The 18,497-nt window shown below is 37.1% G+C and overlaps 1 protein-coding gene and 1 non-coding gene across 3 annotated transcripts in view; one reads left to right on the forward strand and one right to left on the reverse strand.

The window, feature by feature from the left end:
• Nucleotides 1–1,990: 1,990 nt before the first annotated feature.
• TRNAS-AGA lies at nt 1,991–2,072 on the reverse strand. The gene has a single exon. It is a non-coding gene; the product is annotated as a tRNA-Ser (tRNA).
• Nucleotides 2,073–12,289: 10,217 nt separating this feature from the next.
• Nucleotides 12,290–18,497, forward strand: part of LOC122638917 (putative ubiquitin-conjugating enzyme E2 38) — a 39,259-nt gene continuing 33,051 nt past the window's right edge. The window contains exons 1-2 of one of the 2 annotated variants that reach the window (XM_043831766.1): nt 12,290–12,441; nt 12,551–12,647. In XM_043831766.1, the coding sequence (XP_043687701.1) occupies nt 12,398–12,441; nt 12,551–12,647 (141 nt within the window). In that variant the 5' untranslated portion in view covers nt 12,290–12,397. The remainder of the gene's footprint in view (nt 12,442–12,550; nt 12,648–18,497) is intronic. The other variant, XM_043831767.1, reaches the window with a different exon arrangement.

Genomic DNA, 18,497 nt, shown 5'->3' on the forward strand with positions numbered 1-18,497 from the left:
GTGAAAATAAGTTGCACCCTAAAATAAATTTTTGGAAAACAATTGAAAAGAAACGTCAAATTTCATGGATCGTATCAACTACTTTAGGTCCCATTCTTATCAATAATCTCATATGGTTAATAATATTTTAAAAACTCAAGTAACTTTGGGTCCTCAGTCTTATCTTATACTTCTTTAACAGTATCAGTTAAAGAAGTATAAGGTATCTCACAAGCATAAAAATCATGAATCTTTCCCACCTCTGAAAAACCCAAAAATGTCCTCTAATTGCTTGAAGGAATATCCAAAAACACAAACAACAATTTTGAAAAGCAGAAAATTCTTATTGCTAATCTTCTCAATTTGGATCCTCTACTATCAAGCCGTTCGACAGGACCCAGCTGCCAAGCCACAGTAAGGCAGGGAATGATCGCCTTACCCCCACTTGGGCAAGGCGCTCAGGCAGAGGTAAGGCTGTCATTCCTCACATTGTTGTGTCTTGGCAGTAAGCTCCTACCGGACAACTCGGCAATAGTGGATCTGAATCCTAATCTTCTCCAAGAAAGCGTCAAAACTTTTTTTTTGGTTTTTTAATTGCTCCCAAAAAGCCTGAATTCCGCTAACTCACAAGAACCCTCTTTCTCTTTTTTGAAAACTCAGGTGACTCTTCGTTTTTACATGGTTCATAAAACAAAACTTGACTTCTCACCAAAACAAAAACAAAAAAACCAAAAACCAAAACTTGACTTTCACATGGTGTTGAACCCCACATGGTCTCAATCTCTCTTTTTTCCTCTTATTTTCTATTCATTTTTCAAGTGGGAATTCTTTTCAACAGTTAAGCCAATTATGCTCATGAGTTTTTTTTTTTTTTTTTTTAAATTATTCTACCTTGTTATATTTTCTGAACATCATCAATGCTCCATCGATGTGGTATGTGCTTCTAATATGTTTTTTTTGGTAAGTAGAAAATTCATTCATGAGAAAAGGATGAACTACTCAAGCTTCTCGACTGGTCCATGAAGCCAAGAATGTGGCCATTCTGTCTTATATGAAATCGGTAGGGCCGTCCTTGTTAGACTATCAACAATGCTATTACTAGTCCTAGGAATACAAGAGAAGTAAACTGACTGGAAATAGATTGATATAAATAATATATCTCGGGTAATTGGGTCAATGATGACGCGAGTAGCATCTTTCCTGGGTTTAATGAGAGTGGATATAACCTCTATTTTATCTGATTAAACAATGATATTGTATTAACCCAAGGTTTTAGCAAGAAGAAGATTAGCGCATATAGATAATGTTTCATCCACCATTGTCGAGTTAAAAGTAAAATGATGGAGACAGTTGCAACTTCTACACCAAATTATCTCAAAAAATACCTTATACGCTCGATCGTGCTTTCTTTTGGGAGAACGATATCACAATTTAACTTAATATAGTCAACCGAGGGCAGAAGATGATGTTGATTATGTTCCTATTATTTTTGTGCATAAACAAATTTTGATGTATCTAAATTTTTTTCTCCCTCTTCTCTCATAAAATTCTTGATTTTATATTTAGACAAGTGAATTAATCCTAATATACTATTAATTCAACTTTTTTTAAGGTGATAATTCATTCTTCTTTTTTTTTGCTATAATTCAAACATTCTAACATGGAGTAAGTGGACCCGAATTTTTATTTTCTTTCTATTTTGATTTATGCATTTGTTGATTGACTTTTTCTTGCTTGGAAAATTTCAATTATACATTTCTTTTATTATTTGATTAATTTATACATCTAATATTCAGTTTTTATTTTACAACATATTACTATTAATTTAACCATTGGATTTATTTTTTTAAGTATTTCTCGCATCTGATTCTTTTTTCTCATATTTTTTTTCATTTGTTTCCTTTTATATTTTAATTCCTTTACTTAAAGTTGAGGTTTTAACATTTGATACATTTTTTTAAAAAAAAAATTTGTTTTTTGGTGAATTAAACATAAGTGAAGAAGGGAAAAACGTGAACGGCAGGATTCGAACCTGCGCGGGCAGAGCCCACATGATTTCTAGTCATGCCCGATAACCACTCCGGCACGTCCACCGAACTATGAATAAATTTTATTTCTTTTATTATTTAGTTTAATTTTTAATACCTATACATATCTTGGTGAAAAAGTGAACCTTTTTATTTCTTTTTTTCCTAGTGGGGCCAGACCTATTTAAGTGATTTATTATTTTTCAACTTTTGAACGAAATTGAAACCTCTAGGCCAAAGGTTTCCATTGGATCACATTAAGGTTGTATTTGGTATGCATTATAGGTCGCTTATGTAGTTTCAGAGGATAAAAACAATTATTTTTATCATCCAAGAATGCGAAATCACCTTAAAATGCATACCAAACTTTGCCTAGATTTATTAGCATTATTGATATGACTCCAAATTACTGGTTGGATATATTTTTGAAAAGAAAAATCAAAGAATATTGTTATATTGGAATATTAATATCAAATAAGAATTTATTCTTGGGTTCCATAAAAACCCACAAAATATAAATGAAAACCTCTTGTTTTATTGGGACAATTAGTATCACAAGAATACTGAAGTTGCAATAGATTTGTTTGGAATTGCCATTAATTGGAACTATCTGTAAATGCAAAATGGATTTACAAATTGGGCTTAAGGTTTGGGTTTCAACCTAGGAAGCTGTTCAACATATCCCATAACCTTCACAGAATTCCTGACCGTGAAATATTTTGCCTTTGTTGATTGACTTTAATACTTGTGCATAGGATGATACAATTTTTTTGACACCTTCTGATAACTATATAAATTTTTGGATGACAAACTTTGCTTGGAAAGCAATCCAAGGTCATCAAATTTTTTGGTATGATATGGAAAATGTAGATACTCTTTTTATCCCCTAATTAATATATTTTTCTTTCCCATAAAAAAATGCAAAATGGATTATCCGCAGCTAATTAAACCACTTGAAATAAAAATCTCTACTTTTTTATTTAATTTTTTGGGATGTACTATGCTTGAAGTACCCTAGCCAAGCCACCAAGGGGAAGAAAAATGGTATAAACCATGAAATTGTAGAAGATTGATAAGGAAAAAAGTTGGATCCAAAATGGTGTGCTTCTAAGTATTAATAGTAGGAAGAAAGAATACCACTGGTCGCGTAAGACACACTGCCCCTATGCCATAACACAAGGGCGGCGTGCACTGTGTGACCGGATGGTGTTCTTTTTCCCTTAGTATTATTAGAAAATAGGAGAGGAGAAAATATGTATATACAAAAAACTTGATGAATTGAAGAAGGAATTTAATTATATGGGGGGTATTAGTGAGTTAGTCCTCCAAATAACTAATAACAGTCTTATTGGTGCTAAAAATATTTTTTATTTTTTCATTACTTTTCTGAAAATCATCCATTAAAATTGATTATATTACTAAAGCAAAGGATTGACAGAGATATGAGATGGAGGAGGTTCCCCATAGTTAGAGTACTTAAATCATCCATTAATTTGGTGAATTACAAATTGGACAATTAAACCCAAGCCAACCCATTATGATGCAATGTTTCATATTGTTATTTTGTTTTTTTCTTTGCTCATACAATGTAAGTAAGGATTTAAATGGATAGTTGAAAATTCGTATTCGATTCATGTTTGTATCCGTTTTTGGGAATCTTTATTCAAAATTGGTATCCATAAACTATTTGAAGTCGTTTAGAAACTATATTATCTGACCAGATTATAAATTGGTGGCTTTATAAATAATAATATTTATAATACTAACATACCCTTATTAATTCACAACATATTACATGTAATTAAACAAGAAATTCAATGAAAGAAAAATATCCATATAGACATCTATGTAATTTCAAATAAAACCCTTCAGCATCAACCAGAGTGGATAGTGCCTTTAATCCTTCAACATCAACCCTAGTCAGGTTTTCATCTTCTCCAGTTCTCGTATGCTCAATGCAAACTATTAAAGATGTAAATGGATAGTTGAAAATTTGCATCTGATTTGTGTTTGTGTCGGTTTAGGAGAATCTTATTCAACAAATGGTTATCTGAAAACTATCTGAATCCGTTTGGAAACTAATTGGATGTGAATACGAAAAGTGATTTATCCTAACTGCATTCAATCCATTCAAGTCTCTAAATGCAAGGGTTTCTAATAGCCAAATTTTAGGAAATCCAAGGAGGGACAAAGCAAAATAGGTTCGAGTTTTCCTCGAGCCATGTGGAAGACCTTCGTTGTTTTTCAATAGGTGGCTGAAAATAACGAAGGCCATTTTTTATCTCCAACAATTAGAGGGAGCAAATAATGGTAAATTTATGAATGAACCCTTCATTGTGGGTGAAAAGAAGACTTTTTCCAACAAAATATACTAAATCTAAAATTTTGCGTGGGAAAATATAAACATTTGAAAAGCATTGGTCTTAAATGTTTGTGCTTTCATTTTAATTAAATGCATTCAGTTTTCCTTTGAGCATCTTTGCTTCTTAAGAACATTACTCATCCACAACTTACTCCTTGCGATTAGTCTTATTTGGTTGGATGAATGGTTTTCTCAAATAAAGTAAGATATCCTAAGAATAAAAGACCACAACAACGACATAGCCTTATCCTAATTTAATGGGGTTGGCTACATGGATCCTAGAAGAGTCAACAAGATAATAATAAAGAAGTAGAAGGGGGGGGCCTTGGGGGTAAACAATATCGACACAAATTCTAGGGCATCATCCCTTTTTAGCCATGTACCGCTTCTTAACTGTCCAACATTCTGCTCTAGGTCTCGAGATGGTGTAATAGAACAACATCATCATATCATTATGGCCCAACTAAATGGGATCCACCACATGGATCTTTGCTATCCAATCAGCTCTATTTGAAGTCATACCAGAACAAGGCCTAAGCTAAGCATGTTCTTCTTCACCTTTTGTTCTTCACTACTCTTGATCCTACCCTGCACTAACGGTTAGATTTGTTCGGAAAGATTTCCAATGAGACCAGAGGCATTGGTGAGCTCCTTGCTGCCCCACTCCTATCTTGCCCTTACACTACAACTCTCACCATCCCCTAACTGTACTATTGCAACGGCTCTCCCCATCTTCGAAGGCTCTCGTCATACAGCTCTTCTCTGATTACTTCATAAGGGGGCCCTCACCACTTGTGCATGAAGTACATCACTTTTATATCTACGCATCTCCACAACATACACTTTGGCATAGTTTACTTGTATCTCTCTTTTCAAGTTGTTATAATTGTGACAATTTCTTCCGATATTTGATGTTGTAACTTAGGGATGCCCTGTTTTTTGTCTTTTCCCTCGTCATTTCACACGCCCTATATATATTTATTTTCATATCTTATTGGTGCGTCAAGTAGGCAACTGGCACCGTTACTATATTTAGCTAATCTCTTTTTGCATGGATCATAAGAACAAATGATCAATGACAAAAAATTATAATTTTTTAAAATAGAATTAGAAAATTAAAGTGAAATGAAATATCATTTTGTTTCTCATAATTCTATAAACATTACAAGGAATTAGTTGAAATTTTTTATTAGGACCCATTTTTTATGCACGGTTGTGTATGTATACGATCATGTCTTACAACCATTGGATATGGGTGGGGACAAAATTATAATTACACATTCTTTATCTCCCCCATCCACTGTGTTTATACATGTTTGACTTTAAAACCTTTTGCATTTTATTAATATATCCAAGATGTCTTGGAAATTTTTTGCACTTTGAAAAAAAAAAATAGAGAAAGATATAGTTGCTTGGGTCTCTAGAGCTTGCACGTACGGGCAAATGAGACTGTACGCATAAGCATCAACCTGAACGGGATTTCTACTTTTCTATCACACAATGCAATATTATTGCGTGCTTCTGTGCCTAGACAGATAAACCACGTAGGCCATGCCACCAGACACCGTTCTTTTTCCCAAAAAATTAATATATTTTTTGACATAAATTTCAGATTAATCCGATATGGAAATCACGCATAATTAATTCTTGCTTATTTCCAGAATTGGAAAATCACGAGTCACTACCATTGGACATTTTCGAGTCAGGCAACAGGTGGTCCACAACTCCACTGTAGATACACGTGTCCTGCAGGCAAAAATAGAATGCGAATCTTTTAGTTTTTTATGTAAGAGAATTTTCACCAAAAAACAAAAAAAAAAAAAGAATGTGGATCCACCGATCCACTTACTTGGCAAGCAAGGCAAAGGATCCAAGGGTTGTCACTACATGGGGTCCACACAGGTCCCATCACAAGTTCAAAATTTTTGACACCGTGTGAGGCTGTGAGCAGCCCGGCCCGCTCTCCTTACTATTTCATAGGTGAGAATCGTCCCGTACTCTACACGGGTTGTAAAAGTCAGTTTGGGTTCGTCCTTCGTCCTCATTTGTCAGAATTATTGGGATATTTCGATTTCACAATAACTTGAAACACCCAAATGGTTTCATAATTAATTCGGTCATACCGTATTCTTATGGTTTTTTTTTTGGCTGGTAAATTATAGCCCTTATGGGTTCAATCAGACCCTACATATCCCCCAGCGAGAGATATGGGTTCAATCAGACCCTACATATCCCCCAGAGAGAGAGAGAGAGAGAGAGAGAGGTAGTGGCAATGAAGATAATGGAGTTGCAACAATGGATGGGTTGAGTGGGTGAGTTATAAAGAGGGGATCTGACGATCAATAAATAAGGCACCGCTTGATAATCTTATCTGGAGTTTCTGTTCTGGAAATGTACTACGAAACATCAAAACATTTTTTTGTTTTGCAATACATTTTTTTTCATTTTCTTTACTGAGAAACTGTTTTTTACCTGCTTGGTAAACCTGTTCTGAAAATTTGTTCCCAAACTCCCTCTGCAATTTCTTATCCTTTTGCCTGCTTCTCCCAACTCCAAAATAAGCCCCAAAATGGCATTGGCTCGCCCAATTTCTCTCCCAAAACACACACCCACCACCCTCCTACACTCCAACTTCCTCCCTCCTCCACCTTCGTCTCTCAAACCCTACAACAACAACAACAGAAACCAGAGCCCAACTCCTCCTTGCACCAACCTCTTTTATTTTTTCCACACCTCTTGCTGATAAGAGCATCTGCAAGTGTTCTATGAACCATCAAAGTGTTTGTAAAAAAGATGAAATGAAGGATCCATTTCCATTTCCATTTCAATTTCCAAGGAGAATGGATTAATCCAAATAGTTCTTCTCCTTCTCTATCTCTACTCCATACAGGGGAAGTCAAAAACAGAAAAACCAATTCAAATTGAAATGGATGTTAAAATGGATCAACGACATGGACAATGATCATTCATACCTTCTCCACGGTTTCATCTCCGATTCTCCTCCGTCACTTCCACCTCTTTCCACCACTTAACACCACCCTCAACTCCGACTCCGCACTCCTGCAACCGCCGGCAACGTTCATACCTTAACCTCCTCGTCTTCATACGCTTCAGCTCCTTCAAGAACTACACAGACCTGAAGCGTCAGGCCTACCTGGACGACATGGAATCAGGTGGAGAAGCTGGAAAGGAAGCGTAGGTTCTTTGAAGATGTGGCCCTGAACGCTCCAATGCCGCTCATCGAAATCTCCCTGGCTGTGGCCCTAGCTCTGGCTCCTCTGCAGATCGTACTCGAACATCTGTCGTTGCTGGGTTGGGGAAAAAACTCAGAGACATGATGGAAACGAACAAATTTCTCTGCGATTCAGGCCTTGAAGGCAAAGCAAAACCGATTTTGGGTATTTTTAGAACCCTAGATTAGATTGAAGAAGAAGAAGTTGCAGGTCAGATTACACTTGGTAAGACATTGTCGAGCGGAGAGGATAGTTGCAGGTGATGTTCGATGGCGGTAGTACATTTCTCGAGTGACGATGGTGAGTTACAACTTCTCTGTGAAGCTCTTGAGGATCGCAAGAGAAAAACGGAAAAGAAGAGAGAAGCAGACAGAAGCATAAAACGAAGCTGAAGGTAAGCTGAACTGAAGAAGACAAACTTGTGAGAGAGTTGTTTGAAGAGAGGTTAGGTTTTGGGGGGTTTGGGTAATCGATTTTATCGGGCACACTTTTGGTCCAAATGTGCTGAGCAATGCAGAACATGTTGGACATGTTCTGTAAAAAGTCTTATGGGGAATAGAAATTATGATTTATCCACTAGAGAACAATTTATAGAGAACAATGTTTATCAAGCACTTTTTAAGTGTTTTTGTGTTTCTTAAAATAAAAAAACACCAGAAACTAATTCTGGGAAGGTTATCAAGCGGTGCCTAAGATGCTAGTATATAAAATACCATTGCATAATGCTATCTTCTAAAGAAGGGTCTTGTTTTGAATATGACTCTTACAAAATCCCAACCCGCCAAAAGCTTTAAGTGAATAAATAGTTGATCAAGAAATCGAAGTCCAATTTTTCTATTTTTTTAATCCAAAACAGAACCTTTCAAAAAAAAAATTAATAAAGTTATGTGTAGAAGGTTTTGAAATCTCGAAATTCCTAAATTAATAATGGGATAGTGACTTAGGGTCTCTTTGCTATCATTTTTTTTTTTTAAATTTCGCTCACAAAACTTTTTGGTTCCGTTTGGTATCATTTATGGAGCTTGTTTTGATTAAAAAAAGATTGAAAAAGCACAAAAATCATAACAGGGTCAAAAACCGTTTATGGTTTTTTATTGAAAACTTTTTTTCCACTTGTTTTTGCGTTGGACTTTAATAATCACATGCTGTAACGTTACAATTTTGACTCAGGTCAAATTGTAAAATGACATTCTAACTGATATATAACTATTTCCTTACCTGAAACCACGTGTTGTAACGTTACAATTTTGAGGTAAAAAATGTAAAATAGCATTCTAACTGATATATCACAACTTTTATAGTTGTTTCCTTACCTGAAACCCTCACCTCTCTCTCTCTTGTCCCTCATCTCTCACGGTGAGAGTCTCACCCCTCTTCTCTTCTCGTCCCTGAACCCTAAACACACGCAAACCATTCTCCTTTACTGCACTCTTTGGGTAAGTCTCTCTCTCTTTTGATTTTTTAAAGTGATTATATTATTTTCGCTCACACAAACTTTTTTGGTTCCGTTTGGTATCATTTATGGAGCTTGTTTCTATTTAATTTTTCATTGAATACTTTTTTCCACTTGTCTTTGCGTTGGACTTTAATAATCACGTGTTGCAACGAAACAATTTTGACCCAGGTCAAATTGTAAAATGACATTGTAACTGATATATAACTATTTCTTTACCTAAAACCACGTGTTGTAACGTTACAATTTTGAGGTAAAAAATGTAAAATGATATTCTAACTGATATATCACAACTTTTATAGTTGTTTCCTTACTTGAAACCCTCACCTCTCTCTTTCTCTCTCGTCCCTCATTTCTCATGGTGAGAGTCTCACCCCTCTTCTCTTCTCTTCTCGTCCCTGAACCCTAAACACAAGCATACCATTCTCCTTTACCGCACTCTTTGGGTAAGTATCTCTCTCTCTCTCTCTTTGTGTGTGTTAGGGTTTTGATTTTTGAAAGTGATTATGTTATTTTATTAACTGTTTATTCTATTCTATCCAGATTTCTTTGGTAAAACATAGACCATGCTACACAGAGCATTGATAAATGTTTATTCTGCTCATGGCTTCATAGTAGATCGAAGATACATGTCTAACAACATTGTATATCACATGTTTGGAAGCTATCATGAAAGAGATCGAACAGGATGGGAATTCATTTATAAGGGGAAAAGAAAAGAATGAACTACCATTTTTAATATATTTTTCATATAATTTTTTTTTATCACCTTAACAATCGGTTGGACCTGCTTTGTGTACTTTGTTTTGTGTCAATTTATTAAAAAAATGCTATAGATGGACAACCAATATCTTTAGAAAAAAGATGGGGAAAAGATTTTTTGTCTGGGAGTGTGACCCCTATGCCAACGCGATGGCCAATGGGAGTACATGCAAAAGCATCAACTGAGGTAGGATTTATGCCTTTCATTGGGGGGTGAGGTAGTCATTTCACCAAACGATTTTTTCCGAACATAGTCCTTTTCCCCATACAATTTTTTAAATTGTAAAAATCATTATGCACATAAGCATACCAAACCTATTTCTTATTCTATAATCTATTATGTATAGTAGTTACCAAATAACTTTTAGTTTTTGATAAAAAAAAAAATGGTTTACATTAGTGATTTTTGTTAAATAGGCAAAAATCAAAAATAAAAATGATACCAAAAAGACCCTAAAGTAACTGTGACGTCTACATATTAATCCCTTTGACGTCTACATATTAATCCCTTTCATCTATTTTGGATGTTGCTGTACTAAATAAATCTAGCTCATGCATTTGGACTAGTATTAAGAAAGTAATTCCTTTTATTTAGGCAGATGGTGTGCTAGAAATTTGGGAATGGTTCAATATTTCCTTTTGAAAAGATATGTGAAATCCATATATAGATTATTTTAGTATACCATCCCAAGCTAAGCCCAATGCTTTATATTCAACTTTAATGAGCTCGTTTTTCAAGAAACTTGGAATTGGACTTTGATTTATTCATTCTTTCTATATGATATGGCATCAACAATCCTTAAACTTTCCTTTAAGTACTGTCTCATACGAGGATTTTTGGATATGCACCTTGACTAAATCTAGTTCTTCCTCTACTAAGATAACCATGGAATTATTGTTTCAAACTCAATAACTCAATGTGAGTTGATTATAGAGACTAAAAATAAAAAATTTTGAAAAAATTCTACGAAATCTTAAATTTCATCAGTATACGATGTCTTTGTGGAAAACTTTGGTAGGAAACTTTTTTCAGAGAACGCTTTATCTAATTTTCTAAGTATTGACTCTTCTTGCATCTTTTGTAAGAATACTTATCACCTCCAATTCCTCTCATAGGGGACAACAAATGACCATCCTACCCCCTACCACAACACATTGCCCAAGGTGGGGTAGGATGGTCATTTTCGCCCCCTATATGAGGAATTGGAAGAATTGGAGTAGGCAGCAAATTGGAGGGGATACCGATTCCCTTTGTAATCATGCATTTGTGATTGAATGATACTCATTTTTATATTATGAATTCTCCAAACATATTTGGATTGCAGGACCGTTGGGCTTGAGAACTAAATCTCTTTAGACATCTTTTCTATTTCAGCTCTTTAATTAAGTCCATCATTTTTAACCATGCTATCTCTAAAATAAAAAAAGTTAATGTTTTATGTATTTCAGTTATTATTATTATTATTATTTACTTCATTTAGCTTTGTAGGCATCAATATGCTTTTCTTAAGATTAAGTCTTAACCCTTCCTCAATAATGCACAACATTTTTAGATGGATTAGTGACTTACATCTTCTGCTCACCATATCATTTGATTCTCTTGTTCTGATGATTAATTTTTATCTTTAAGGGATTATCATAGTTTATGAAGTGAGGATTGTCCTATTATCAAGTGTGAAGGTAGCTTTGAATCTACTATAAGTGAAGCTAGGTGGGCTTCATTGTGCTTCAATCTTATTTTCTAACCATCAGTTTATTATAACTTCTATGGATTTTGGTGTCACGAGAAGTGTTGAGTAGCAAAACGCATTAGAGTTGGGATATTTTCGAGAGATATGAGAGTTTTTCACTTATTTGCATGATATTAATTTTTTGGAGAAAGTTTCTTCATCGTGCATTGAAGGTTCACCACACCATTCTAGGATTTACAAACCCTTAAAGGATTTTAATATGTTTCCAAAATACCCTCAATACCTTCTCGCACACATCTAGAGGCTTGGATGAATGGATTCCCATTGGCTTAGAACTTTTATTTCAAACATTTAGGTATGTGGTACTTAAGAAGGTGGATTTTTTTTTGATAAAACTTAAGACGGTGGAGAGATAGGAACAAGATGACTATAGAAATTGAGGTATGGTTTTCCTTTTAATAATAACAAAAAAAAAGAACTTTTACACGTCATCAAAACTCGTCGTCGAATAAAGTAAAGAATAAACGAAATAACAACAAGGGTAGTATGCGTAATTTATTATTAATCTAGGGTTATTTCTGTAAAATAATAACCCCGCTATTTTTTGGGTTGCTTTAGAAAAAACTTACTAGAGAAGGCGCGAATTGGGAGAGAGAGAGAGAGAGAGTGAGTGTGTGTGAAAGACTACAGATTCGGGTCTCTCTCCTCAGTCTTAACAGAAAGTTAGATAGAGAAGCAGAAGAGAGAGAGAGAGATGAAGCACTAGTACTAGGAGAGAGAGAGAGAGAGAGAAGAAGAAGAAATTTCAGAATGAGTAATAGCTGAAGCGATCGCGTGGAGACGAAACCCTCGCTCGCTCTCAGATTCTCTCCAAAAGCTGCATTCCGGTGATGGAGCAGCCGCCGTTAGCTAGATTCGTCTCACGGAAATCGAAGTCATTATCTCTCTTTTTCTGTGTTTATAATGTTTAGTGGTGTGAGTTCTTCCGTTCGGTTATTACAGTTCTTGAATTTATGTATGTTCTTTGGCCGTATTGTGAACAGGCTTCTTTCAATGGCTGGGGCCAGCTCTTCACATTACGAACCTGACGTCATCGAGATCAAAGCACCGGCTTCCAAGTCTCTAAAACATAATCAGGTAGCAATTTAGTCAAGAAAACTCTGTTTTTTTGAAAGGGGTTTCCCTCATCAGGTCTTCTTATTACTGTTGATTGTGGATGTAATTGATGGAAAGATTGATCGGATTGTTGTTTTTCTTTTGATGTTTTTGACAACAAGCGATTGTCGACTGTACAGTTTCAACTAAAAACTGATTCCTTTTTTTTTAATGAGTAGCTTTATTGGTTTTCGTTATTTTTATGATTAGTTGTCTGTATATGTATTGAACTACTCATGTGATTGTTTGCTCTATTTGATGATTCGGTTGAGGTTTCTGGGTTTCTTTATCGGTCATTTCTTCTTTTTCTCTCTGTGTTTTTCACAAGCAAGAAGTATAGTTTGGATTCGGAATTTGACAGAATGTGTTGCTTGATCAGAGTAAAGGTAACGAAGGGGTGGTGGTACTGGTTCCCTCTATCAATGTTTCGTTCGAACGATTGATTAAGTTTTCCCAAATTTTTGTGCAATTTGGACTTTATCCTTTTTTTCTGTTGCCTTCTCTCACTTCGTATTGCTACCTCCGGCATCCAATCGCATGTAACTTGTGGATGTTACTTCTGTAGACTGCAATTCGGTCTTTAATCCTATATGGGTTACTTTGGTTTAGCTTAGGTAGGCTATCGCGCTAGGACCAATTCTGGAAGAGAATATTATTTGGATGTAAAATAAAATACCTGCGATGGTGATGAAAATGAATGATGAAGATGATGAGGATGATGGTGATGATGATAGTTGAAGATGGAAGGTAAAGGGTCAGGTTGTTGTATATGAAGCGTTATTGATGGTATGGAGGTAAGATGGTAGATGGATAGCTGGATCGGTGCAGCCCAGAGTCCCACTGGTTTCCAACTGTCGGAATCCCACCGAGGTCACGATCGAAGGAGTCCTACCTTGATCCCGCTTGGGTCTCATAAAACTTCTTGCATCTCACAAGGAAAAATTCTCAAAAGGAGTAGTCATATTTCAGATTTTTCTTGGGTTATTGAGAGCTCATCCATGATTTCAATTTATACACTAAGGGATTAATAACATCCTAGTTAGCATTTGCAATTCCCAAACAAAAAGAAGAATTCCAAAGGCTGGATACATGATAACATGTACAACTAGAACATTAAATGGTCTTTTGGAATTCCCAAGACATGGGGGAAGGCTTCCAAAGACAATGCTAGTTAGCTAAGAAAACTAAAAGGCCAGTAGTCAATTATACCTAGTTTAATAAAAGCAACTACATTAATCAACCTAGGAATGAAAATAAGCTACTATTAAGCTTAATCCTGTATGCCTTCCTTGTACCCACATTTTAGACCCATTAAAGTGGCCCTTTACGAAGAAAACACATGGAATCAAAGGCCCAAATGCCCAATGCATACCTAACCCCACCCACCTTATTTTTAAGAAAATGTTCCCATTATGTGACTTATTTGCGTCATACTTTGATGCACTTGGTTCTCCTTTATGAGTAACTTAATATCCTTGTTTGACTTGGTACAATTTATTGTGAGTTTCAGTAAAAACTTAGTATCATTTTGGTGGATGAGACAAAAGTAGGGATTATCGCTAAGTTAGAGTTGTGGAGATCGACCTTGGAAACAAGAGGCTTTAAGATTAATAGATCAAAGACAGAGTATCTGATGGATGATGACATGGTGAAAATTGAGGAGCGAGAGATACCGCTAAGTCACTATTTCAGATATCGGGGGTCTATTATGCATAAAGAAGGTGACATAGATGATGATGTTTCACAAAGAATTAAAGTAGGATGGATGAGGTGGAGAGGTCCGAACGGAGTTCTATGTGACCGACACATTCCTTTAAAGCTTAAAGGAAAGTTCTACAGGACTGTTGTCCGTCCGACTATGATGTATGGGGCGGAATGTTAGGCAGTTAAGAAGTGTCACATAGCGAAGCTATGTGTTGCAGAGATGAGAATGTTAAGATGGATGTGCGGCAAAACTAGGAAGGATAAAGTGAGGAACGAACGTATTAGAGCGGATGTGGGAGTCACCCACATCAGCGACAAGCTTGGAGATTGTCGCTTGATGTAAACTGGCTGTCTAAAACCAGCTGCAGGTATAGGGATTCTTCCCTACACTAGCATAATTAGCCATCGGGTAGGTGTAGGGATTCTTCCCTACACCAACAGCAGTCGTGGGGATTTAGATTAGTATTTGTTTTTATTATGTTTTATTCTTTATTGAGTTGTAATTCTAATTAGGATTCCTAGTTCAAATTTGAATCTTAATTAGAAGTCCTAGTTTTGAGTCCTAGTCCTAGTTGGCATTTCTATTCCTATTTTGAGTCCTAGTCCTAGTTAGGATTTATATTTCATGTCCAGCCTTGAAGGCTATATAATGTAAGAGCTCCATTGAGCCCCCCACGATTTAATGAATAAGAAATTTGCTTTGTTACATTCCACTGTCCTGAGATAGGTTGTGAAGGTGAGGCTGAGATAGCCTTCACGAGTTCACTGTCTCTCTCATTCGTGTGCATTCAGATTTGTTCAAGTTTGCTACTGTTGATTGTTTGAAGGTTCATGGCTCAGTCATCCAAATCTGCTACCAGTTCAAGGATCCATCTAATAACCAGTAAGTAAATCTCCATCCCCAAACCCTTCTGTTCCTAACCCTCTAAGCCAAACCCTAATATCCCTCCATCTCCAAACATCACTTCCATAACCTAAAACCTGCCCAGCCTGATTCCACAATTAGAAGCAGCCCAAACTTGGACCGAATCTCCCCCTCATTGTTTGGGAAATTCGATCCAAGCCCCTAGCCATAATACTCTTTATAAACCCTAGATCCCTACATTAATCTCCTTCTCAAACCCTAACCCTAACTTCACTATTTATCTAATTCCACCCTAGCCAATCCATTAAACCCTAGTAAATCCTGGTTCTGGTTCTAGTTGGCTTTATCCCCATCTAGGATTACATTATTTGGTATCAAAGCCTAGCTATGGGTTCTCCAAAATCAAGTGATCCAACCACTCTACAGCAACTGGCTGAGATAGTCAAGGTTTTATCTGAAGATGTGAAGACCATCAAGCAACAGGTTGATGTACTGTCACAACAAGGTCCTACTACACCTCTACAACAAATGTCACAAACTGAAGCTGCTGCTTCATACACTAACAACTGACATCCACGGAGGTTACAACAGAGGGTTCCCACACTACAGACACACAGGATCAACAACAATTCTGCCTATGAAGAAGATGAAGATCACGATGAAAATCAGTATTACTGTGATGACAAGCATAAGATAAAACTGGATTTGAAGGAATATAACGGGAAACGTGACCCTATTGCATTCCATGACTGGTTGAGTGCTCTAGATGACTACTTCAAGTGGTTTCGGTTGTCTGAAGACCGAAAGATGCAGCTGGCCACGACTAAGTTAACTGGAGGAGCCAGAGATTGGTGGCGTACACATGAAGACAGGTTGATCCGTCGTCACATGGAACCAATTACTTGGGCAGCTATGAAAGAGATTCTCAAAGAGAAGTACTTACCTCCTTCTTATCAAAGGCGTTTACATGATCAACTGAACACTATACGACAAGGTACCTTAACAGTTGAGGAGTCTATTGATAAATTCAATGACTTACTCTCACGTACGGGTGTAGATGAGAATGATGACCAGCTTATATCCCGTTTCAAGTTGGGATTGAGGGTTGACATTAAAGACAAGATAGGCATGGTTGAAATATATAATTTGAATCACTGTTTTGAAAAGGCCATGGATGCGGAAGATTTAATCAAAGCTGCCCCGAGAAGATTCACACCGCAGTCCGGTGATATTAGGAGAACCTTTACTCCTAACAGATCTAGTGGTTTCCCTACCCGAGCTCCACCAACTACAGAGGAAGAGGGTAAGTCCCCCATGGGTAGTCAAACACCTAACAAGTGTTTCCATTGCCAACAAGATGGTCATTATGCAAGGTACTGCCCCCAAAGAGGGAAGTCCAATTCAGTGATTGCAGCCATGGAAACTAGTCTAGATGTCCAAGTTTGTGACCCGCAGTTTAATGACAATTGGGCCGTTAATGCTGCTCTTGAGGGAGAAGACTATGATGATACTTTGGAAGACGAAATTTATGAGGTAAATGTAGTAACTCGCATTCTGGTTGCTGAATCTAAAGGAGAGGACTGGCGTCGACATTGCATCTTTTATACACTGATGGATAGCGGGACAGCAACAGCACAAGTGATCGTGGACAGCGGTAGTTGTGTCAATGTGGTTTCTAAAGCTTTTGTCATTGAAGAGAAGCTTAAAGCTGAACCTCATCCACAACCATACAAGGCATCCTTACTTAATAATGATACTTTAGAGGTTAATCAGCGATGCTCAGTGCCACTCAAGATTTCTGGTTACGAGGAGAATGTCTGGTGTGATATAATTCCTATGATTCTGACTGATGTCTTACTTGGGAGACCATGGATGTATGATAACAATGTATTGATGGGAGGTACAAAAAATTAGTGTTTCTTTGACTTCAAAGGGAAACCACTGGTTCTCAACCCCCTCAATGTACCATTGATGAAGCCAAGGCTTAAAGCTGCCCAGCTGAAGCGACAACAGGTCTTGAAAACTATTGACAATAGACAGCCAATGAAAGGAGGGTCAAGCAGCAAGGCACCACATGCTAGTACTAGTACTACTAAAGCACAACCCATGGAGCAACGAATTCTGTCCCTGCCTCACCTAGAATTCCTTACTGCAAGTGAAGAGACAGGGTTGATACTAGCCCTGGTCACGAGAGCAGTGTCACCAACCCCTACCACTATTCATCCCAAGTCCATAAAAGATCTGCTTGATGATTTCTCAGATCTAGTACCAGACGATCTTCCAGATGAGCTACCTCCTATGAGGGATATTCAGTATGCCATTGATCTAGTGCCAGGTTCGGTGCTACCAAATCTACCCACTTATCGTCTCAGCCCTATTGAGCATGCCGAGCTCAAGAGACAAGTGGATAACCTGATTCGCAAGGGGTTTATTGTTGAGAGCATGAGCCCATGTGCTGTTCTAGCATTACTTACTCTAAAGAAAGATGGTACATAGAGGATGTGTATTGATAGCAGGGCAATAAACAAGATCACCGTCAAATACAGGTTTCCTATTCCAAGACTTGACGACATGTTAGACATGCTCACAGGTGCTTCCATCTTTTCGAAGATTGACTTAAAGAGCGGATATCATCAGATTCGGGTCCGCCCAGAAGATGAGTGGAAGACTGCTTTCAAGACAAAGGATGGTCTATATGAATGGAAGGTGATGCCTTTCGGTCTCACAAATGCTCCAAGCACCTTCATGCATGTAATGACACAGGTACTTTGTCCATTCATCGGTAAGTTTCTTGTGGTTTACTTTGATGACATTCTTATCTACAGCCACACCACTGAGGAGCATCTCGATCATCTAAAGCAAGTGATGAGAGTGTTACATATAGAGAAACTCTTCATCAACCTCAAAAAGTGTTCTTTTATGTTACCTAAGGTTATCTTCCTTGGGTTTATTATATCTTCAGCCGGGGTTGAAGCTAATCTGGAGAAAGTGCAAAGCATAGTCGATTGGCCAGTGCCACACACCTTGACAGAGGTTAGGAGTTTCCACGGCCTAGCGTCTTTTTATCGGCGTTTTATTCGGAACTTCAGCGGCATCATGGCACCCATTACTGAGTGCATGAGAGAAAGTAAGGGCAAATTCCAGTGGACACCGGCTGCTACCAAAGTGTTTTCCTTGATCAAGCAAAAGATGACCGAGGCACCTGTTCTACGGCTCCCAAACTTTGATGTCATACTTGAGGTGGCTACAGATGCATCCCATGTTGG

Source organism: Telopea speciosissima, chromosome 9 (assembly GCF_018873765.1).
Source record: "Telopea speciosissima isolate NSW1024214 ecotype Mountain lineage chromosome 9, Tspe_v1, whole genome shotgun sequence".
Lineage (NCBI taxonomy): Eukaryota > Viridiplantae > Streptophyta > Magnoliopsida > Proteales > Proteaceae > Telopea > Telopea speciosissima.